The sequence below is a fragment of the Cyrtonyx montezumae genome, unplaced genomic scaffold (assembly GCF_038088225.1).
Source record: "Cyrtonyx montezumae isolate F1298 unplaced genomic scaffold, pur_monq_1.0 scaffold_0, whole genome shotgun sequence".
In the NCBI taxonomy this organism is placed as follows: domain Eukaryota; kingdom Metazoa; phylum Chordata; class Aves; order Galliformes; family Odontophoridae; genus Cyrtonyx; species Cyrtonyx montezumae.
Window position 1 is genome coordinate 7,697,824 of NW_027071824.1, and position 25,153 is coordinate 7,722,976.

Genomic DNA, 25,153 nt, shown 5'->3' on the forward strand with positions numbered 1-25,153 from the left:
ACCCTTTACAAGGAGCAGTAAAATTTATCTCACAGGTTTCATGCCATTTACAGTACTGAAAGGAATGACAGCACTGACTTCCGAAGTTTTCATTCTCTTAAGCATTTTGAAGGAATTGCAGCTGAACTGAAAATATCTGTTCTGCAGCCAGCTAGTTCTGGTTGGCTGTTGAGATTATTAAAGGGAATTAGAGATGTGAAAGCAGTCCTACTTTGCTTGATATGGTCCCATGAAGGAATGTGGGAAGTACAGGCATCTTCAACAGGATGCATTAAATCAGAAAAGACCTACACTTGCAAACATAGTACAGATGCATACAGCACAAGTGCATTAGCTAATACTGCAGAATCCACACTGACACAGACTTGAAGAAAGAGCAAGAAAGGAGCACAGTGTATTACACAATGCTAACAGACAAAAGCTGCTGACTTCACTATTTCTCAACATTGCCAGTAATGTGTAAGACAAAACTGGAGATTTAAAATATAATACAATATATATCATATATGATATATATATATATATATAATGTAATATGATATATAGGATATATATTATGTAATAATAATATAGTATACCAAAATTCACATTTGGCTTTACCATAAATCAAGATTTACAAAAAACTTGTAATTACTTACATTTTCAGAATCAGTGCACAGCAGTGAATGAGTACTTAATTTAAGGACTTGTAGTTGGAGACTTGCTGTTTTAAGGTCAAAAGACAGATTATCAGCTTTTCTTTCTTCTGCCAATTTGTACTCCATCTCTGCAGTCAGGTAAGTCAGTTCTTGTTGCCATTCTTTCTTATTAGATAGATTTTGTTGTTTACCCATTTCTTCTCTCTCAGAAAGAATACTTTTTTTCAGCTCTTGTATTTCCTTAGTTTTCATATTCTCTTGTATACGTAGGTGGTTTTGAAGCACTTTTATGGTCTTCTCATATATCTGACATAGCATTTCAAGTTCTTTGATTCTGTCCTCAGGGTTAGATTTGCTAGGAGTACTACTCCTGAGCTCTTCCACAGAGTCTAATATGAGACCACTGTGATCATTTCCAGACAAAATTTTAGCTGCATCTCTTGGAATTATTCCTACAGGACTTTTCAACTGATTAATTTCCTCTGTCCATTTGTACATACCACTGTTACAAGAATCATTAACCTTACTTAGTTCTGAGAAAGAGATATCAAATAAAGCATCTGTAGACTTAGATCCATCTAATTTAGACTGTGTGCCATTTTGGCTAGAAGACAGTGGCATTCTCGGTGAATCAATATGAATATTGCTCATACTTGCTGATAAAGCAGAATTCTCTGCCTTCAGTATATAAGACTGTAGCTCAGCTATCTTTGATAGCATGCTACAGTGTTGTTCATATAATTTTATATGCTCATTCTGGAAAGAGAAAAACTTCTCTTTTATTTCAGCAAAATGAATTTTAACTTCTTCACTGGACAATTTAAAGCCTTCATAGTCAGAATTGGATCCAGTACTGCATTCTTTGAATCTGATGGGTATTTCCTTATTATCACAACCCATTCTCAAATTGCTGTCATCACTTTGATCCATAAGTTCATCTTGAAAAGCAGGTTTCTCAGTTCTCAAATTTGTATTGATTATGTTCTCTCTCTCCTCTGCCACTTTATTGATGTCTGTGATACCATCACTAAATGCAGAAGTGAATGCTATGTTCTCATTCTGCAATCTCTCACACATTTTCTCCAGTTCACTCAGTTTGTTTGTCATTTCCTGCAAAGCAGATGGCAAGACCAATTCATCCATTCCTCTTTTGCCAGAATTCTGAGAAAGACAATCATCATTATACTCCAAGTGGCCACCTTCACTTAATAATCTAAGCTGAGAATGTGAATTTTTCAATTCTTCAACAGACAGCAGTTCTTGCATCAGTCTCTCTTTCTCTCTCACACTTATCTCAAGTTCCGTTTCTACTTTTTTTAAAGTAGTTTTCAGCTGCATTACTTCTAACCTATAGTTCTCCAGGGAGATTTCTCTGTCCTCCAAGTCCATTTGAAGAAGCTCAAGATTAAGCTGGTATTTATTCAACTCTATATCCTTTTCTTCCACGGTCTTCCTCAACTGATCTGAACAGAGCCTCCTTTCACAAGTAAAGTCATTTCCTAGAGGTTCACTTTTTGTTTCTAGTTCCTTCACCAATTGCTCTTTGCCTTGAATACACATAGTATCATGTTGCTCTTGAATTGCACTTTGTGTTGCCTTAACATTTGACATTTCTTGTTTTAAACAACAGACATGCTCAGGAGAGGGCACACATTCAACATCAGAAAAATATGACTGCAGTTGCTGAAGTTCTTGAATGAGATTCTTTTCTATTTCTTCTGGGGCTATTAGCTTATGTAATATATCTTTACTTCCATTAAGTACCAGTTTTTCTTCTTGCTCTAATTCTGCTTTCTTTTCCTCAAATACAACAGTCTGTTCTCTCAGAACATTCATCATATTTACATTTTCTTCTTCCAAGAGTTTATACCTTGCTTGCAAAACTGTCAGCTCTCTTGTGATTTCTTCAGTTCTTGCTTCCATACATTGTTTTTCCTCCTTATGTTTCCTGGACATTTCAGAAATAATTTCTTCTTTTCCTTTTAAACTATTAGAGATATTTCTAATTGCTTCCCGTAAACTTACTTGGTTTTGCTCTAAATCTCTGCTTATATCCTTAAGGGTTGCATTTTCATTTGTAAGTTCCTCGATTTCTTTGCTGTAGGAGGAAATCACTGAAGACGTATCCTTTTTCTCTGTATCCCATGTCTCAGACATGAGCTTCAGCTGCCTTACTGAATCCTCAAGGAACTTATTATTGATCTTTAAATCCTGAAGCACTGCTTGTTGGTTTTCCAGCCTTTCTCTCAGAGATTGCAGTTCCATGTCCTTTTCCTTAATAATAGCGATCATTTTTCTAATAGATTTCTGATGTGCTGAAATATCTGCTTGCAAGCCGCTAATGTGCTGGTTAGTTTCCATTACAGAGCTTTCATGCCTCTGTTCTACATTACATAATCTTTCTTCTGACTTGCTCTTGACTTGCAGTAAGTCTTCATCCCGATGCGGCTGATCTGAGTTCAGCTGCTCTTGAGCCACTGGGGAAATCTCAAGGGAAGAGATCTGATCTTGTAAAACCATCAGATCCTCTGTTTTCTCTTTTTCTAGGAGGGCTCTTGCACATTTATGATCTTTGGTAACCAAATTATTTGCTGCTAGTTGCTTATTATCTAAAACAATTTCATCCTGACCATTTTGTAAATCACCTTCTCTACCTTCTGTCATTTCAGAAGCATCTTTTGCTTTCACAAGGCAACAAATTTTTTCATATTCACCAAGCAGTTCATGATAACATTGCTCCCTTTGCAATCCTTCATTTGCTGCTAATTGCATCTTTCCTTCTAGTTCACTAACTTGGTTGGTAAGCTGTAATATTTTACAGGACATATTTTCAATGTCTTTACCGTACTTTTTATCAGAAGATTCTGCTTCCTGTCGAAGTTCATCACAAACTTTTTTTTGTTCTTCTAATTCTGCACTTTTACATCCTAGCATGTTTCTAAGCTCTTCGATTTCTACGTTCTTCCTGTCTCTTTCGGTTTCCATTATTCTCAATTTCTCACTGTGTTTATGACTTTCAGTTTGCTGGCTTTGAAGGGAACTCTCCAAGTCACTAATATGAGCCAGCATATCTTCCTTTTCCAACTTAAGTTTATTTATAACGCAATCATTTTCATTTCTCCATTGACAAAAAGCACTTGTTTCTTTTTTTAATTCTTCACATTCTCTCTGTTTGAATCCAAGGAGTTTCTGCAAAGCATCCAACTCTTCCTCCATTTTACTTATTTTACAGTTTTGTTCTTTAATCTGATTTTCTTTCTCCTTGAGCAGATTTTTAGTAGAATCTTGCTGCTTTTCCATGTCAGCTAAAGCTAGTTTCAGTTTCTCCAAGGATAGGGAGTTCTCTTGCTTTATAAGTTTCTCTTCCAGTAACTTCAGCTCTGCTTCCTGAGAAGTATTCTTATCTGCAACAGAGGACATTGTCAGAACTTTGCTAGACAATATTGCCAAATTTGATAGTTATTGAAGAATGACCACTTTTACTATTTTTAATTATTATTCTAGTGCAGTGTATTACTCTTAAATTACCTCACAAGAAAAAAAAAAGAATTATATCTCTTCAGGCTATCATTAGACACTGTATACTCATGCATCTTGTCCACTTTCAGTTCTATAGCCTGATATAAGTCTGCACTCCAGCCTAGTCTGTACATACTTGTCAAGTAATTAATTATCTGTTGTTTCTGTGCCTCATTTTCATCACTATTTTTTTTAAATACCTGTAACATTCCAGTATAACCTTCACATGGATCACGTCTCCTACTCCTTTTCTGACAAAAAATATTTAATTCTACCAGTCATTTTTTAGATTGTCATAGTTGTTATGCTGCTTTGATAAGAATCTGAGTATAATAAAAGACACTACATTCCACTAGATATCTGGTAAAAAATGCAAATTGCCAGTCAAAAACATCATTGCCTTTCAGCTGTTAAATTTGGTGATTAATTTTCAGGAGAAAAGAATCAATTTTAAAAGTATTTCTCTTGAAATCTCAAATGAAGTTTGAATTCCACAAAAAAAAACAAGTGGGAATCTGAAGCCTTTCATCTGATTCTACAGAACTATGAAGTATATTTTATATTTCAACTTAATTCTTGTAAAAATGCATTCTCAATTAGGACCAGCCACTGCAAGGAACAACCAAATATCAGTGCTCGCACAATATTTTTCTTCTTTCTTTTATCTTTTTTTTTTTTTAAAGAGAATTCAAAAACACAATAATTACAGAAATTTCCTGGTTTAAATATACTCTATGAAATTCATTTTGCTTTTAAGTTCAGCACACATCAGTTACTTTCCAAATTATCTCTCTCTATAAATTGCATACATTTAAACAAAAAAAATCATTTTCACAGTGGTCAAAGTTAAAAATATCAATGTAATCTTATCCTACAGTGGATATTTATTTTTTGTTATGAATTCACAATCAGGCTTATGGTGTTACAGCAAATGCACATTGTTAAGAATGTAGAAGGGTACCTGCAAATTTCAAAGCATTACTCACTTTTCATCTCTTCTGCAAAATTCTGGCTCTGCTTTAGAGATTGCTTGACTGTTTCTAGTTCTTCCTCAAGCTGGTGGATTTCTTGCAGTTTTTTCTCATACTGTGCATCAAGAAGATTTTTCTCCTTCTTCACTTCCTACAACAGTATCAAGTAAGACCGCATTTCATACACTTGTTCAAGAAGATCAAAGATCTCTCTTCATATAAGTCAGAAGGAAACTATTCCACCAAGTCCTCTCTGGGCAGCTGGAATTTGGTTCCTAAACACTGCCCAAGAAACATTAACTGAAGGTGAGCATAACTAGTATCTCAGAGATGCTGCCAGTTGACACTGTTAGGTACCCATTGCAGGCAGGATAGAACATATCCTACCTATCAGGGTTGATTAAGTAAGGCTGCTTTTCCTGAGTCAACAGAGGAAGCAAACTTCCTAAAATGGCATCAAAATTAGAAAGAAAAATCACAGATTAAATTTCATTTATCTCACAAAGAGACAACTTCTCATTCAACCAAAAAAAAAAATAATCTCCATAGCAACAATGTTTATGTATAATTTAGGAGTGCTTACTCTTTCACTATTTTACTATTTTACTGTTTTACTATTAAGAATACTTTCTTAGAAATAAATTGAGTTAAAAAAACATATATATAATCAACTATTATAATCAACACCATTGCTTCTGAGAAACAAAACAAAAGTTCTTGTAGGGAAATGAATTCTTTTCCTCCAAACTCCTGTGCTGCTGGACAACAGATGGCATGGAACTGGCATGGCCCAACTGGAAACAGGTCGTCTATTATTCATCCATTTACTACTGGCAGATGGATGGCAATCCACAGAAGCCAAGCTCAAGAAACAGAAAGGTCTGGATGAAAAATATTAGAAGCTTGCCGGCATGTCAGGCTTGTTTTTAAAACAACATAAATAAATCATCCTCAGAACATGTTTATGACAGTGACAGTTTTAATCAGTTAACTTCCCTTCTACTCATGGCTCACCTTACTCAGGTTTTTGCTTTGTTTTTTTTCTTTTTTTTAAGTCACATAATTTTCAAGGAACAAAGTTTTCTAGCAATCTCAAAAATAATTTCAAGTTACAGGTACCAAAACATCCTCCATTCCAAGTGCTGTATGAAAATACAACTACAGGAACTAAACATGCCTGTTCAATAGAAAACCTGGGGTGATCTATTGACAGAAAAACTAAGTTATAAGTTTAAGAAATGAAAATGGCTGAGAAGTCCAATTATTTTGATTCAGTGCAAAACATTCCCAATTAACAGCATTCAGCAAAGCCCAGAAAGCCATAATTTATCAAAGAATCTGATAACAACTTGCCAGCTGCATTTTCTAAAGGTATAAGAAATAAAATCACTTTGGTTCTGATCCATTTAATTATTCTACTTGTATGACATCTTACTCAATTTATTCATTCCGCAACTGCGTTGAAAAAATTACCCAAAAACTAAAGTGAACTCCAGAAACTATATACAGACAATACTGCTGTTCAAGAGAAACTTTTCAGTGGGCAGACCTAAGCAGCTTAGAGACAGACTGACCAATTTTTTCCATGAAGAACCATGGGTTTGCTTGCACCATCAAAATGAAAGCCATATATTAACATGCCACAACTGCTACATCACAGAGATATCACTATTGCAGTGCTTACATGTGTTTAATTTAGGGACCGGTAATCTGTTTCACAAGCACATCTATTTTGCAGTGTTTTGACATGTCAGTCTTACACAGTAAGGACTGAACACAGAAATGAATTAACCTCTGTAAAAAAACTGAACTCTCCAATAACCAGCTAGAACCTTACTGCAAGATTCTATACCTTTCTCTACAGTAAAGGCACTGCAATCTCATTCTCATTGTCTACTGCTATAAATAAAACCAATAGTCAACAAAACCTCCAAGTCTTCTAAACAATGTGGTGTATGTTTTTTTGCTTTATGTGTACTTATGATTGAGGATGACAAGCCAGGTCTTAAGTTTTGCTAATGTATACAGCACTATCATATGTAAGTCAAGACAGATGGACAGAAAACAGCAGCATTCCTGATCTCTTCAAGTATTACTACAACCCAAGATTCAAGTTCTTTATAAATGTATCACTCATGTTCTAAAACAATATCACTGTCACCAGCTGTTTATTTGTTTGTCTTGGCCAGACAATAACAGACCACTAAGATGGATAACAGATGGTAGATAAAAGCAGCAATATCAAGAATTTGCAGTGAAGAAGGTATTGCACAAATTAAGATGCCTGACAGCAGGACCTCAAGGGAAAAAAATAAAAATAAAAAAAATCACAAAACAACTCTCCTGTATCAAATCTAGCCTCACTCAATTTCAAAACAAGAAAAGGCATGTAATATTTGCCTGTAACATTTGATGTATGTTATGTCTCATTTTTTTTTCCCCCATTTTTTTTCAGTATGAAAGATTACATTGAGAACGTCCAGAAGCTGAATAGTGACTCCCCTCATGTTATACATAGGAAGCATTACCACTAGAAGGCACTGGTTACATTCATTTACTAAATAAACACGTGTCAAGGAGGACTATCCAGCACTGAGGCCAAGTGGCATGGAACAGGCCATATCTGTACCACTAAAATCTTGCATCTTCCAAAACAGGTGGCTGTATCCAAACTGCCTGCTGGGAATGGCCCTTGGCTCACATAAGCTCTCAAACTGTGCCTGGGAATTGTACAAGAGTGCTAGTCAGCTGGGCCAAAGCCATGCGAGATACTGTTCTAACAATTAACAGCTTAAATATCTGCATTCCAATAAAACTGGGAATGTTTCCAGACATTGTAATCTACCAGCATGAATGTACCTAAACTAAAGTTTCACAATATACTAAAGTTGTATTGGTTTTTGTGCTGATCTGGTAGGGAAGGAAAATACCTATGTTACTCCAACTTTGTTCATAAAATTTGCCAGAACTTTTTGGCAGAAATTATATCACATTATTTCATATCTGCTCATAACAACAGGCAATGAGTACTATAAGAGTAAGCAAATCTTTGACATAGATTCCATAGGTTTCTTCCATAGAATCTATAGGCTTTCTTTCCTTTAATTGGAAGCTGAAAACAACAACAAAAATAATCCATCACCTAGTGGTTCACATAGTAGCACAACCGTAACAGTTTCAACTGCAGATTCTCTGCCTCATAAGCAAAACAGTAACTGAAAAGATGAAGGTGCATATTTACAGATTGGTAACTTATGATATTAACTTTATCTGTTACTCCTCTACATTGGTTACCTCAAAGTTTCTGGTGAAATCGGTTTCCTTAGCCTGGGCTGCTAATAAAGCCTGTTCTGCTCCACACAGCTTCTGGGTAAGACTACTGGTATCATGTTCCAAGCGTTGTTTCACTGCCATCACCTGTAAGAGTATTGAAAATTTATGTTTTCTTTTTTCTTTAAAACTCTCATGCATAAACTCTAAAATTCTATTACAAAGTAAAACAAAACCATATTATTTTCTTCCACCTTAGACATAAGGTTGTTGTACTGTGGTTTAGAAAACAGCTCCTTGCTTTTCTGCCCCTTTACCACTGACCAGAAAAATGGCATCTCTCTAGAACACATGTAGATTGTCTGAGGCATATTAGTACATCCAGTTAGCAGCTACAGCACCACAGTGCAGGCAATACAACTGCAGGATATAAGTGAGATTGAAAGCATAGCAGCCTTTTTTTGCTAAGCTACTCAAATCAGACATCAAGCACCACAACTACACTTCTCACTTAATGGGCAGAGTTCTAGAGAAACTGAACAGGTCTTCCCTCTTTCAAAATAGTCCTGTAATGCTTCAGATTTAAAAGAAAGGAAATATGATTATTAAGTCAAAACAGAAAAACAAGAAAATAAATAGTTATATTTATAATATAATAATTCTGAGGTCATGGGGTAATAAATCAGTTTTCTTGAAGAAAGGACTATAAAGTATATATTTTTCTATGTGAAACTAATTTCTTCAGCAGCATATGCACAAGTAAGTATGTATTAAAAACCTACACTGAAAACATTCCCTTTATTCATAGAAGTAAGTTTGTAAAATAAAACAATCCTGCAAGAAAGCAGTTGATACTTTCAGAAATACTGTTTTAGTTCAACATCCAAGCATCCATGGTGCTTCTCAACACAACTTTTAAAGACTTGTGACTTTATTTTTATACTAGCTCAGCTAGCTCTGCTGCTTTATAGCTGCTCTCATGAGCATTCTGACCCTTAAAAACCTATGACTTCTAGTCATTCTTTCTTTTAGGCTTGTGCTGCATTATAACATCCTTAAAATTGTGGTTCCATTGCAACTGATACAGCCTAATGGCTAGTTGGTGCCAAAACTGGAGAAGAACTCCCTAACATTCAAAGTTATTCCTCACACAAGGCCTGACACTAATATGGATTTTGTGGAAGGTCAGTTCATTTTTCACAAAATTCTTGTGCCCATTTACACATATACTTTTTGTTTTCTTTGCTTTTTTAGATCTTGTATCAGTTCTCTACAGGTATGTGTGCTGCTACAAGGTCGTGCACTCCTGTTACTTCCCAACAGTGTATGAAATAGGACTGTAGTTCCAAGAGTCAACTCACTACCTATGGATCAGATTAGCTCTACCTTCAGGCTGCACCTCATCAGGTTTCCTGTACAAGGTATCTCTTGTGATCAGACATAGCTATTCTTCTCTCACCCAACAGATTTATTTTAGCTGCACTGTTCTCATTCCCTATGGAAAGTGCACTAACCCTAAACCACATTTAAATACATAGCATTTCAGTGAGAAATGGTAAATACAAGACAGCTAACACAAACTACACAAAATATTAATGTAAAGTTCCCTACCTTGTCAAATTCTGCCTGCAGAGCATTGTAGTCATTTTTGGCTTGCTGTAGATCCTGATTCAGTTTGTTTCTTACATTATTGTTCTCCTGATCCAGCTTTTGCAAGGAACGTTGCTGACGAGAGAGTTCCTAGAAAACAGTGGTACAGTAGCAAAGAAATAAACACATGAAACAGCAACAAGTTTCTATTTTTGTTACTGGAGCTATAGCAAAATGATATTGATTTGCAGATACTACCAGCTCAGAAACACTCCTCTCATGCAATTAAAAATTTGAAAACAACTTTGATAGGTGCTGCAAGTTTATGTGGACAAGAATGGTTCTAACTCCATTTGTGTCATCTGCTTAAAAACTGCACGATAACAACAGTCGTATCATGAAAAAGGGGTAAAAAATATCTAGATCTAATGAAAGTAACTAATGAAATTTGTTATCTTAAATGTGCTTCAAATGAGAATCACTTTATGCTACAAGAGGACAAAATTGATTCTTCTTTACCATTACTTATACACCACTGTGTGAGATGCAGGAAAAATTAACTCAGATTCCACACAAACATAACTGAGTTAAGTTTGAACTCACGTTTATAGCAAATCTGTGGTCAGTGCAACCTTGTCTCTTGCATATTTGCATTTCAAACACACCTCTCAAATAGACTAATATTTAATGAATACTAATAAATAATTTTCATCTCTCTGGCAGCCCTTCTCCTCTGCAGGGATGCATTCTCAGTTTTTCAAATTAACTTTGAAACTTTTACCTACTTAGTGTGATTGTGATTAACTGGAAAATAGTTAAAACAAAAACAAAAAAAAACAGGCCGTGATTTCATCTCCTCAGTAAGTCAAAATTTAGATTCTTCTCTCACCTCTTGGTATTCCTTTTCCTTTGCCTTTATTTTCTGTTCCAAGGACTGACGAGCACTCTCAGCATTTTGTCTTTGACAATTCAGTTCTTCTGACAATTTTTTCATCTTCTGTTCCATTGTTTGGACCTATAATAATAATGTCCAAGCATTAAAGGTACAAATCAAGTTTTATTTTAGTTCATATCCATTCAGATAAAGAGAGTAATTTAAATTACTACAATTGCTCTAGTAGTCAAATAACCTACAGTGTAACTCCACATGTTATCAGAAATTCTCAGTAATCCAAGGTAAAAAACACATACTTGCTTGTGTTGGTGATAAGATATGTTTATCATTTTAAATACGTATATTTGTATAAAACAGTGGAAAAATAGAAAGAGAGAATATCTATTCTATCACAATAAAATCACCTTCAGAAAAAAAAACACATTTGATGATATGAAGTCTGAGGACAGAGATAGCAATTTCTTAAAGATCATTCTAATTATAACAGTTTTTGCCCCAGGACTTGACAGCCTACAGGAACGTGCTGCATCTGACATTAAATCATAGATTCAAATAATTATGACTTCTGCCCTACTTTCCTATTTGTCAGATGCCATGAAAAGGGCCTTAGGAAGGTACTGCAACTCAGTAAGAAGAAAACTTCACTCTGGTTACCTTCTACAGTTAGAATTCAATGATTTTAAGAAGTAGTATCCTCTACTTTGCATGATTTTCTGCAAAAAATCTGATTTTTTTTTAACATTTAAATACACTCAAAATTGACTAAATAAATTGAAGTGCGATGCTGTTTTTTTTTTTTAACTTTACTTAGCATACTTATGTACATAAATAACTTAGGATTAGGTCATGAAATCACATTTTAAGATAACATATTTTCTCAGTGCCACCTTGCATGGCACTTTAACCCACATTTTAGTTTATATGTGTCATTTAAAATGACAAGGCTGTGCCATCACAAAATACTGCAGCTTAGGGAACAGATTTTCAGCCAGTTATATGACAGACTCTTCAAGGTTAAAACTTGCCACCAGATGTCACTGTTGCACTATGCAACTTAACCTGAAACTACCGTCTAGAATTCCAACCAAACCTGTCTGAAGGCCACACATGAAGGATGAAAAGTATTTCTTCAAATAGAGTAAGAAACTTCCAGGAAATGGACATCTTATGAATAGTTACATGTGCTTATGAGTACTTACAGGGAAGGCATAAACTAACATTTCCTTGTCAAAACTGGATCCTCAGCAAGTGCTCAAGAAAGTTATGAAGGTATCTTGATTCTCACCAAAATGGCTGAAAGCTGACACACATTAATACCGGGATTGAATTGTAAGGACAGTCAGAAGATGTGTGATGCCATATCTCACCTGTGCAGTAGCTTGATCAAATTGTGTCTTCATTTGAGTCAGTTTCTCTCTGGTTTTGTTCAAGACTTTATCTTTCTCTGTTAATTCCAGCTTTGTTTTATCCAGCAGAAGCTCAACCTCTTGAAGCTTATTCATATGAGATTTCTTCCCTTTTTCTAGATCTTGCAGTTGTTGTTCTAGGTTTTTAACACTGGAATTTAGCTCTGAATTTTAAAAACAGTCAAGATTAAGGATACTCCCCCAATGATTTCCAAGGGTCTATAAAGCCTAAAACATTATTTTTGATAACAATCTAATGACCAACAAAGACAGACACCACAAAATGTTCAACAAGTAGAAAACAAAAATTCATTTGAAACTATTAAGACTGAAGGTTAATTAAATCAACCACTTCTAGTTTATAACATGGGAGAGCAAAGGAAAAAAAAATCAGGTCCAAATGCTGCAAAGGTGAAGACAATTTTTTCTCCTGCTATAGGTTTTTCATTTTTTTAAATACATATTTTTGGATAAGTATTTTTAGTTCAATTTTGTTTATTTTTAAAGGAAAGACATCCACTACAAACATTTGTTTGGGACAACTGTGAGCCTTTGATTCAAAGAGACTTGTCAGCTACTGACACCAGCAAATAGAGTATTTTACTTTTTAATGTTTTTCTTGTCCCTAAAGCTACACGTATAGAAAGTAAAACCAAGTGATCCTGGCACAGCATAAATCAGCAGGAGTGTGTCTTCCAAAATCACAACACTAATGCTTTTTATCACAAAACTGTAAGTAGTAATTCTTAGTGGTGAATCTGTAGCTAAGTGGTTACACGCATATTTTTTCCTCTTTAAAACAAAAAAGAAAAAAACCAAAGACCTGTTCTCCTGATGCTGAATTTATAAGGCTTTAAACTGGAAAGTACAGCCCAGGCTGAAATTTCACATGTAGGCAACTAAATAAACAGTCCAAAAATACGGGAACTTGTTAAAAATAAATAAATAAACCTACAAGAAACTCCTATTGGAAAAACTGGTCCAAATAGCAGATTTAAGTAAGTGACAACCACAATCAAGCAAGTATCAAGAAGCATTTAGATGAGGTGCTAAGGGATTTGATTTAGTAGTTCAGTGGGTAAGGATAGTGATAGGAGGATGGTTGGACTAGATGATCTTGTAGGTCCTTTCCAACCTTATGAACCTATGAATATGTTCTCTTCCAAATGAGAAGATACCAGAAAAAAAAAATAAAGGCTTTCTTCATGTCAACATGCACAAACTAAGATCACACTTCCCTTTTTCTCTGGATTTTTGGTATCCCTGTCCTGAGTTTCTTCTCATGTTCTTCATGGACCAATTTAGTTATGCAGTAAGCATACTTAATCAATGAATTATTTATTACTTTGTTTAATTAATGAATTTTTAAATGCAGATACTGCTCAGACATAGATCTCAATAGTCAATCATATTAATTATTAATAAATTAATAAAAATATTAATTTTGTATGAATTTAACAGTTAGATGTAATTAAATCCTGAAAAGTTTTAGCTCCATTTTAAGAGAACTGTTCCAAAAGCAATGGAATTATTAGAGAAGGCTATTCATTTTCAGCTTTTATGTGACATCCCTTGCTCACCCAAAAATACAGGTTCTTTCCTCCTAATTCTCACACTCCTTATGTAAAAAATACCAGAGCATATGGATAATCTCCATTAACTGCAGGTCATCGTGAAGACATAAGCAAATAGCCAACTGGGCAAGCTGCCAAAGGTAACAACAGGTAGCCTTCCTTCAATAAGACACCAATTCTGATAATTCTCTTCTATCCACATACCATCTCATGAAACCACATGCCACTGGGTTTTAAAGAAATGCATCAGATACCTTGGTTCTGTGCTCTTAGCTGAATGATGAGCGAAGAGTTACAATCCTCAGACAAGCTGTTGTCAAACTTGTTCTTCTCTGATATTATACTTGAATTTCCTTCTTTTTCCCATGGAAAATAGGGCGTTGAAGAACTTTTCTTTGCAGGGGTTTCTTGAATTCTAGATGGTGTTTTTTCTTGTTGCCATGGAAACACAGATGAAGAAGTCTGATGCCGAGCAATCTCCTTGTGACTCAAAGTGCTTCGTTGAGGATAAGGCTGATTTATTTTCTGTGACCAAGAAATAAAAGATCTAATTTCAGCAGTTCATAGTTGACATATCATAAAAGATTCTATTCATTAATAACTAGATAATAGGCTGTGATTATTTCACGTTGTTGTGACAACACACATCATCCACCAGTACAAATTGCTCATTGATATCGCTGCTTTTTATACTACATAAATTAAATCACTTTAATTCATGCATACAAGTATACCAGGTACTTATTGACACAGATTGGGATCTCCAAAACCAGGAAAACAATTAGGTCGCTCTGAAAGTAATGCCTCCTATTTATCTCCGTGGAAGCCACAACAGCTAAAAGAACACAGTAACACTGTTTGATAGAGCAACTTCTCAGCTACAAAGCACTATTTTTCAACACAGTCACCACAGTTTACTATCCATTTTCACCTTCTAGTGACAAGAGGAGTCTGAATTTAGATGCACATCATAGTTTCATCATCCATTTCACTTTGGAGTGCTCTATCAATTCATTGGAAAATATTAGAACCATAGAATATCCCAAGTCAAAATGAACCCACAGGTATCAAATCCAACTCCAGACTCCACACAGGACCACCCAACACTCTGAGAGCCTTGTCCAAACACTCCTTGAATTTCAACAGCTTGATACTGCGGTCTCTTTGCTGGAGAGGCATTCTTTGTATCCAATGATCTTTATAGTACTATTATTTTTATCAATTCCTTTTAAGGCTTGTTCTGACTTCAGTTTAAGGTAATGCCAGAGATTCACCCACCACAAAGAACAGCTTTAATATAGGAAGCTTTTTAAGCCTTTAGATTTCCTATCTAGTAAAATAGATAAATAAATAGCTTCATTTTTTAGGACTTCTATGTCTTAGTCATTTACTGGCTTCAGAGATCCTCTAAAATACCTCCTACTGCTTAGACGTTTAGAAACTGTATTGACTGTTGTTTGCTGAGTAAATTCTCTCTCAATCTTTTCAAGAATATTTTACTACCCAATCACATATAAGATGCCCAATCTGGCATCATTTTCACTTGTCCTTCATTCTCTAGCCTTCATTGATTTTGAAGGACACGCTCTTTTAATGTTCATCGGTTTGCTATTCAGTTATGGTGGCTTTAGATTACCTTTATGTGGTAATAACTAGAATACTGTTTTCAAAAAAAAAAAGTAATTATTTTTAAGTGATAAAAAATATATTTCACTTTGTTTCCACTCAATTTTCCAAGTTTAACCAGTAGTAACGTTTTTAGATATCACACATGCCCTTTCCAAAAGATTACCTTAACCTGGATGGTTCTCAGTTCTAACTCTAGCTTCTTTCTTTCTTGTACTTCTTTCTTATATTTTTCTTCTAATTCTTCAAACTTAGCATCTACAAAGACATGATGAATACTTCTTCAAAATATAACTTAATACACTGGTGTTATTTTTATGTCACTAATTTGAAGATATAAGTGATGCTTTGATGTGTTTACAGAGGTTTTAAATAAGTATTCAGATTATTATGTATAATAGCAGTCTAAGTCAAAAACAGTCTTATAAAGAACTCAAATGACTGCCAACAATTTTAGTTAAAGTGCCTATACTACGTGAAAGAGAAGAAGTTTGCTTTGTGAAAGAAACACCTAACACTAGGAGCAAGCATTAAAAAAAACTATTGCAGTCTGTTGATAAATGCCATTACTATTCCATGCCCTCCAATGTAGTGGCTAAAAGGCATTAGTATTTGCTATAAGAGGTCAATCTGCACTAACAATTTTTTGAAGTTGGAGTTTATGGTGTTAGGAACCAGGCACCCCCACAATAACTTGGGCTAGGCAAGACAGTACGTGTGTGACCTTCAAAACATCTCTCTCAGCTTCCAAAAAAAATTAACAGTTATACAAAGAAAAAAAAAAAAATGATTCACCATTATGACTTTGTATTGGTGTCAAAGGACCAGTAAAACTTTTCTGTGGAGAACCACTGAATGACAAGTCTGCTGCAATCAACGTCTGCTGACTTCTCTCAAGTTCACATTTGTATCTGTTTATGAAAGAAGCAGAAAGAGTAGTTACTAATAGAAACTAGAAATCAATTATCTATTTTTAATAGCCAGAAATAGACACATACTCAATTACTGAATTTAAAAATCAATTCTGCATAACTGATTTTGGTAAGTCTAAAGAGTTGAAGCTCAGCCCTGGAAACCTCATAACTAGGTTAGAAATATACCGTAACTGCTGTCAATAGAGTGGCAATCTTGGTCCTGCCTAGCAAGCACAGGTTGACAAGACAACGGTTCCGGGCTGCAGCCCGTAATAGTAATGACTCCATAACTTTCCAATCAATTTTATCTTCTATTTTATAGCACAGTGCTAAGAATTCTTAGTCCAGTAGGTTATTAGTTACTATGAAGTGGTAAATAACATTACACTGTCAGTATAAAACAGAACCAAATACAAAATCAAAACTGATAGCCAGTTGAGCTGTAATACTTGCAATATCACAGACAACTACATAATGCATAAAGAAAAGTTGATAATTCACCAAACTTGCCTTTTTGCAGCTTTCAAAATGAATAAATGGGACATACCCTTAAGATGCATAAGCAGCTTGATTTTGATGTTTCTATGTATCCTAAATTGTTCAAATTTAGAATCTTCTCACAACAGCATAATACCCCAAGTTTCCTTCATTTTCTCAGAATGAGAAAGGGTGGGGGGAAAATTAGAGGAAAAAGAAGGCCAAAGGAAAAAAAACAACAAAAAAAAATCAGAAAGAAGCCTCCAACAGTTCCCTCTTTATTTGTTTCTATAAGGACAGAAAGAAGTACACCCTTCACCAACTGAGGGAAATAAATGTATTTCAGGCCATGAAGACAAAAACTGCCATTACAGACTTACCTCTCTCAGAGGTAATAATTCTGCATTACTATTACCTACACGATGCTTTATTGTTATTGCAGGATATTCAATTTTATTGACGAGCGTGTTTCAAAAATATTTTGAAAATACTTCATTTAAGAACAGAGCATATTTTGAGTATGAGGAAAAGGTTTAACAGCTGATGACATTCACTTCACTGGAGGAACAAGAGACTAGAGAGCAATCCCATGGAAAGTGATCCAGGCATTCTGAATGACAGCAAGGTGAACATGAGTCAGCAGCATGCCCTGGCAGCCAAAAGGGCCTATCATACCCTAGGGTGCACCAGGCCCAGTGCTGCCAGCCAAGCAAGGGAAAGGATTGTCCACTTTGGTTCAGCCTTTCCCCAGGTATTGTGTTTAGTTCTGGGCACCACACTGTATTTGTGTCCTTAAGAAGACATAAAGCTATCAGCAAGCATGCAAAGGAGGGCTACAAAGATAGGAAATGGTCTAAAGGGCAAGATGCACAATTTATTCAGCCCAGAGAAGAGCAGACTGAGGTGAGGCTTCAGACAGCTGACAGCTCCAGGAGCAAGTGCTGATCTCTCCAGTGACAGCAACAGAACATGAAAAAATAGTCTGGTAGGGACTGAGGAAAAGGTTTATCTTGAGTGGCTGCCCAGAGCAGTAGACACAGCCCTGAGCCTGACAGAGTACCAGAAGCATTAGGACAACACTATCAGATGCAGGATTTGCATTCTGAGTAGTCCTACATAAAGCCAGAATTTGGAATCAACCCTTGCAGGACCCTTTAGCTCAGGATGTTCTGTGATTCTAGGAGCGTGAAGCACACTCCTATGGCCCCTATCCTATAAATCTAATAATATTTAGAAGTTGAGGTGTTGTTCCATCTCACATTTCAATACAAAGTCAGTATTTCCTCTACAACAAAAACCAAACAAAAAAATTGTTTCAGCAGAGATGTCTAACCTTCCCTCAAACCTCTATTTTAGTCTATCATGCGGCAGGAATTACTTCTTTATTTCATCAACTGGATGCAGTTCATTGGTCACAGCACCACTGCTTTTAGAAGTTTCTTCTTCCACTCCAAGAGACATTCACCCCTCCTTTTTCCTGCCGTCATAATTTTAAGAACACTTGACCTAAGTTATCCACGCACTTCACTTACAGCTCCAAGCCCTTTGCAAAGTATACTTTTGCAAAGCAACTCAGCTGTACTAACTCATCTTTCACTAACACAGAATGGATGTTTTCTTTCTCATATGATGTTGCAGAATTTCCCCAAGTTACAGGGGAATTATAGACAAGCACTGCTTCAAGTTGCACACAGATCTACTAATATACATGTATACAAGAACAGGATGAAGATTTGAAATTTTGGTCACAAAATTTGAATTTGTAAGATGAAGAGAAACTGAAAGATCATAAAGGCTACATGAAAAGAAGAAAACAGGAGAAAATAACTGTAGGCTAGGAAAAACAAAGCAATTCCTCACTTTACCTTTTCAGCTCTTGTTCTAATCTTTCAATTTCTTTTTTGCTGGAACTCAGCTGCGCTGACAGAATGTTGACTTGAGATTCTTTCACTTGAAGATCATGTGAATTTTTCTGCTTTGCTTTGTCAAGACTATCACACAATTCCATCAAGCTCTGGTTCTCTCTCTTCAGACTTGCAGTTTCATTTTTTTCATTTTCAACCTAGTTGGAATATAAACCATTTCAAAAAGGCTTCACATATTATCTACACTTTGTTACTTAAAATAGTAATTTCACAATTTACATACTGTTATCTTCTTCCTAATATTTCAAAACCTTAACAACACTGAAAGGCTCAGACAAAAATACTTCCCAAGCATTCTTGTTCAGCTCAGTCACATTAATACCCAAGTTACTGACTAGATACAGTCACATCAAAAATTTGTTAGCTCTTAAAATAGTAGACTACACCAGCTCAGTCTTCAGTGACTGTCTCACTTCTCTTTCTATCCTCTAAGCTTTAGAAATCAGAATACTTTTACTAAATAAAGGGAAAATGCTTGATTATAAAGGGTTGTAGCTTTGTATTGGTAATAGGGCATGACAACAGAGATTCCTCTCTCCTTTCCTCCAGCCTCCAAGACAAACTAGAGCCACCTGCTGCTCTGTAGTAACTACTGGGAAGTAAGACACCAGAACTCCTCTCACCTTTGCTTGCAGCCAAAAAGCACTAGCTGCTGCTTCTGGGCAAGTTTTAAAATGTATCTATTTGAATTAACCCAGTCTTCCTATTCCCCCTCCCTCCAATTTAGAGAGAGCATCAGTTGAGACTCTGCCTGGAAACTCACAGGAGGGGAAAAAGAATAATAACCTAGGACAGCTACTAAGCTTGTTTTGCTATAAAATTGTATCAGTTGAACAGGAATAAAAGGCAAACTTCTGCAGCTGTATCAAAGATGTATTCAAACGATGCAAGGCAGAATTCAGGTTAGGAGTTTCTAGCTTCTAGGCTAGAGGGCTGGCAGTGTAAAGTCAGATGAGACAACATTCCGGCCCTGAAGAAAAATATCCCAAAATACAGATAAACAAGCAGAAAACTGAGATGTGCATAAATTAAAGTTAAAAAATAAGACAAATAGCATACAGAGACAATGTGAAGCAGCAAAAGGCCATCAATGGTGCTGCTCTCATGTAAGAGGCCTACATTTTTAATAGGCATAATAAAGTAACATTTTCTTGAACACAAACCCAGGAAGAGAGCCTCAAAGAAAGTATGCATTTGGAGATGGACAACCATTCCAAACACTGATAGGAGGCATAAATTCAATCAAAACAGAGAGCAGGATATGACAGCTATGAGAAAGCAACAAAGAAAAGAGTTTATATTTCTATGGCACCTTCCCAGTCAGTAGAAAGAAAAGAAAATCATCTTCTATTGACAGTCAAATGATAAAGCTTCACACAATCACATGTGGCTTGCAGAATGGCATTTTAGGGAAAGTTATGACATTACCTTCTGCTTCTGCTTTTGCAGAGCTGCCTCCAGGGAGTCTAACTGGAACTGCCTTTGCTGACGCTCTTTCTTCAGCTTGTCTACCTGACTCTCGAGCTCGTGGATCTTCTGAAGGACTCGAGGGGACAGGCCTTCTTTCCATTCCTCCACAACCCAGCTCATTGCTGGGCTTTTCCTCTATAAAATAGGTGTAACAACACCTGAAAAATAAAGGCAACTACAATTAGACTTGAAAGAGCCTAATAAGCCTCTTTATGTTTACTTCTTCGATACGTTTACTTTTCAGTGTAGCAGTGCTTAGAATGAAGCGATTTGCAGCCTTGAATTGCAAGCTTCCCGAGCTAGATGCCAACTTCTAACATTAGATCCTATTTTGATGCATTTCAAGATTAAAGGCAAGATTTAAAAACCCCACACTACTCAAGACTCCTCACAAGGGCTAAGTTTTTACTTTTGTAATCGCGTTTTATGGTTGTACTCACGGAGCCTATGGGAACAATTTCAGGCGGCGGCAACGCTTCCTCCTTCACGCGTTTTGCAAACCAACGCAGCAGAACTTAGCACTAAAAATCGCTCCTTGCTGACACGCAGCTCAGGCCGAGCCAGCCCCTCACCACTACCAAACTCCGCCACAGAGAACCGCCGCCATCAGCACCGCCGCTCACCGCCGTTATTCAAAGCAACCGCTGCGCCGGCAGCCGTTGCGCACGCTCGGGCACGCTGATTGGCCGCTGCTCCAGCAATGAGCGAGCTGCGCCGGGCGGGCGGCTGCGGGGATTGGCTCCTTCGGCTGCGTTCAAACTGCATCGGAGGTTGTGCTCCGCCGGCAGAGCGGCGGTTGGCGCTGGGAGGGGCGGGGAGGGGAGGGGGTAACGAGCGGAGGGGAGAGGTCGGCGGCAGCCGTTGGTCCAGAAGCGGTTTTATCCCATCCCCAGTCAACTTTCATGTTGAAAAAAGGAAAAACGTGATGCCAGTGCATTAAGGTTGGAAAAGACCGCTAAGATCATCGAATCCATCAGCCCCCTGCTAGCTAACCACAACCCCAGTGCCACGTCTCTATGGCTCTTAACACCTCCAGGTGACACCACCTCCCTAGGCAGCCTGTGCCACTGCCTCACTGCTGTCCCTAAGAAATTATTCCTAATGTCCCATCTGAACCTGGTACAACTCGATGCCATTCTCTCTATCCAATTAACTTGTAAAAAAAAAAAAAACAAAACAAAAAACTACAGAAGCATTACAAAGAGGTTTACAATCCAACTTCTGTGGAGCAGGAGGTCAGTTCAGTTCACTTTATGTGCCCACATTGCACTTGTTCTGCCCTGAAACAGAAGTAGTGATGTCTGAAGGCTTTTTCCAACATGGCAGGATATGATGGAGGAGTGGGAAACCCCTCACACATACTGTCAAATGATTTTTGCTTAGCTGAGGGGGATCTATCACACTATGGACAGGGGTAAATGCTCTGCCAGAAGCAAAACACTCATCATATTCACATGTATTGTTTCTCATTCAACAGGGGAGGCTTCACTGGAGCTGCTTTGACTTCTAGAATCAGTGGTGTACTTTTAAGAAAGGGTGCAAAAGTGTAAAGGCAGACTTCAGGGTTCTTACAAAGCATGAAAAACAAATCAGTCGATGCATACAGAGCTTTTAAGATGCTGTTTGGTGAATTCCTGAATATCTGAAGATAAATTAAGAAGGCTGACTGCTGCTATAAACTTGAAGACAAGAGAAGAGTTGTTCTGAAGCATATTTCTAAGAAGGGTCAGAATTGTTCTGAGTTTCTGTTGATGATGATAAACTGAGTTCTTTTATATCTCACAATCACAGAAATCAACTAATTATCATGAAAGTTAAAAGGACTCCTGGTGAGTACAGGAACTTGCCTTTCTTTTGCCATATCAACCTTATTTTGCACAACAGCCTCACGAGTATTGTGTATATTAATAAACAGAAGTGAAGGTAAGATACAAAAATATTAGGAAATATTAAAATATAAGATACTGAGTCAAATACTACGAATAAATGACAGCAAGTTATGAAGGGTTTTGACAGCAACCATTCATTTGCCTGTTACTTTTAATAACATTTACTACTCTCCATTAGCTAGAATTCTTGAAGTCTTTCTAAAGGTCTTTCTAATTTCCTAATTTTGGAGAGGGAGAGAACTACCTCAGCCTTGTGAAGCAGCTTTTCCTTATCCTTGAAACTTCAATAATATCTTACCAATGTTAAAAATCAACATTTACCTTTTGTTGCATGCATTCCTTACTATAATTTTGGTAAAATTCCAAAATAGTAAGTAGAATATGAAAACCACTAAAGGTTAGATTCATATTACTACAGCTTATGCCAGAGCATGTGAAGGAGGAGAAGTGGAAAGGAGTGGTCTTCAAATGGGAAAATCCCAGCCTACTTGGACTCTACTAGGAGCAGAAACCAGATAGAGCTTTTCTCTCACCTTGCCAGATGTGGAATCTGTCAGGCAAATCCTATTTCATGTGTATATATAATATATATGTATGTTTGTGTGTTTATGCATATACACACACATCAAAGAGCGCCTGAAGAGCTGAAACATTCTCCTCCACCCAGTTAGAGAAATCGGCCAGGCCCTTAGCATCTGAAATGGCTGTAGCTTTCCAGCTCTATCAGGCACTGGGGAGGCAAAAGCTCTGCCAGGCTGGAGGGGAAAGAGAAGAAAGCCGTATCGCTTCCTTTAGTCTCACCCAAACCCCACCCTGTGCTAAGAGATGATGCCACTTGCCTCTGGAAAATGAAATTCTCTATCTTTGCCAGTGTGAGTAGGTAACTGAAAAGTTAAGCAGTTTAGGTGTTAGCACTGAAGTTACGAAGTTAAATCTGCACTAATACAGCCCTGTGAGCTACTGATGTAAAATACAGTGCATGATTGCTCATATACCTTTAGTTTTACATTGCCCTTCTTCATTTGATCATTTTTCTCCACAAAACCCTTATCATGGTGAATATAAAGGCACCATTACAATGTATCCAGTATCTAGTCTTATATTCTTAAAAAAGGTTGAACTGACCTTCACTTTTTATTTCTTTTTTAACAAGTTAATTAAGAAAATAATTGACAACAGCATATAACAAATTATAATCCGTAACTTTGTTAATAGAGAATACAGGGCGTTCCTGTTGTGAGGACTACAGTATTTACCTGCTAAGAGAAACCATTACTGAAGCGCTCATACTGACACCAGTGCTAGGGTCAACAGGATCCACATCAGTGGATAAAACACCTATAGCTGCCCTATTGTTTGGTGATCACATCACCTAGTATGGCCTACTGAGCACCGGGTAGGTTTCCTAGCACTGAAAAGCTGTCTGAGGTTACCTGTCTTGTCTGAGGCGACACAGTGAATCACATGCAGGTGCTGGACAGGAACCAACAGGTGCGGCTCTGTGGAAGTTTAAAACACCTCAAGGCAACATTGCCACATTCCTGCAGTCCCTCCTGTTCCCCACTTGCACACTGCCATCTGCTCCCTTATGCTAGCTTTGGTGCTCAGCTCACTGCCAGGAGAGATGTTTAAATTTGTGAAGAGTGCAATGCTAGCCAAAGATTTTCTGGTAGCATCAGCCTTGTATACAGCTTGGGTTTCCAAACTGTTGGACTGCGAGGGATCAGGTAAACTCAACAAATATTAGGAATATTCAGGCTTGACCAGGCAGGACTTAATCTAAGTCAGAGGTGAGACTAACTTAAATCAGTCAAAATATTATGAATTAAGACACTGTCTTCCCACACTCTAATGCTCAACACTTGTTTATCATAAATGATAGAAAGAATTTTTTCCATAGTAAATGCATTTGTATACTTTAGAAATTACGTGTTTTGCAGAGACAAAGCCATTTTATAGCTTCTGATTTAATTCATCTTCCACACTAAACACAATTACTCTGAATAATTTTCAGCAGAGAAAAATATTCTCTGAACTTCGCATGCAGTGTAGTATTATTGTGATTTTTTTAATAGTCTACAAGCTTCTCCAGAAGTGTTAACCACTGAATTTAAATCTGATGAGCTGTTATATGGAAAAATTAATTAATGCAAACAACAGTAAAGTTGTTTAGCAATATAAAGAATTAAAAATAAGGAGGGTTCTTTGTCATTTAACACTTGTTAGTATATTGGAAGAGCAGAGGAATGGAAGAATGCAACCAAAATTGTTTCTTATTTAAGTGTGCAGATACTGTCTTACCTGAAGAGCTGAGATGTACAGCTCCAGCAATGCAGTTACAGTAGTGAGAATATTTTTATGCCTCTCTTCTTCCTGTTCTGAAACCATACTGTGCAAGAGACTGTAAATGAAGCCATTAGCATAACACTTAGAGAACTAATGTGCACGTATGTAAAGAAAATGATAAATAATTACAGCAATTACATTATGATATGACACATCAAGTCTATACTGTCTAGGCCCTCTAATTATCATCTTCTGAGCTGTAAATAAAACTGGAATTCTTCTTTTTCTTGATGGTGAATTCCCTCTTCTTATAGTTCTGCTGCCAGCTATAAATGGCAATACCAAGCATATATTTCACACTGCAGGTATTTATACTAAAAATAAATTCATTGTGCTATCAGATGGTGCAATATCATACAGACGAGGAGTAATCAGGTTTCAGCAGGCATTTTTAAAGACAGGAGCCTATTTCCTTTATGGCCTAATCTTCCTTGACTTTCACGAGTCCATGGATTGCATTTTCTTTTGCCACCATTTTTATTAGGATTAATGGTACACAGGTACATCTACTCTAAATATCATCCTATTCAAGTGAGAAAAAAGTGGTTAATAAAATGTGTATAAACTAAAAGCCATTTGCCTTTCACAGCTATCTCTGCTTTCCATCTTTATCCCTGATTTTTTAATGTGAGGCATGTAGAAA

At 36.6% G+C, this 25,153-nt stretch overlaps 1 protein-coding gene across 1 annotated transcript in view; it reads right to left on the reverse strand.

Annotated features, from left to right (window-relative positions):
* The window catches only part of CENPF (centromere protein F), a 32,563-nt gene extending 11,719 nt beyond the window's left edge, over positions 1 to 20,844 (reverse strand). The window contains exons 1-12 of the mRNA XM_065746183.1: positions 20,716 to 20,844; positions 20,234 to 20,433; positions 18,746 to 18,942; positions 16,285 to 16,400; positions 15,656 to 15,747; positions 14,118 to 14,388; positions 12,251 to 12,453; positions 10,878 to 11,003; positions 10,010 to 10,138; positions 8,423 to 8,545; positions 5,144 to 5,279; positions 639 to 4,042 (exon numbers count right to left, since the gene is read on the reverse strand). Coding sequence (XP_065602255.1) covers positions 639 to 4,042; positions 5,144 to 5,279; positions 8,423 to 8,545; positions 10,010 to 10,138; positions 10,878 to 11,003; positions 12,251 to 12,453; positions 14,118 to 14,388; positions 15,656 to 15,747; positions 16,285 to 16,400; positions 18,746 to 18,942; positions 20,234 to 20,395 — 4,959 coding nt within the window. The 5' untranslated portion in view covers positions 20,396 to 20,433; positions 20,716 to 20,844. The remainder of the gene's footprint in view (positions 1 to 638; positions 4,043 to 5,143; positions 5,280 to 8,422; positions 8,546 to 10,009; positions 10,139 to 10,877; positions 11,004 to 12,250; positions 12,454 to 14,117; positions 14,389 to 15,655; positions 15,748 to 16,284; positions 16,401 to 18,745; positions 18,943 to 20,233; positions 20,434 to 20,715) is intronic.
* Between the last annotated feature and the right edge of the window lie 4,309 nt (positions 20,845 to 25,153).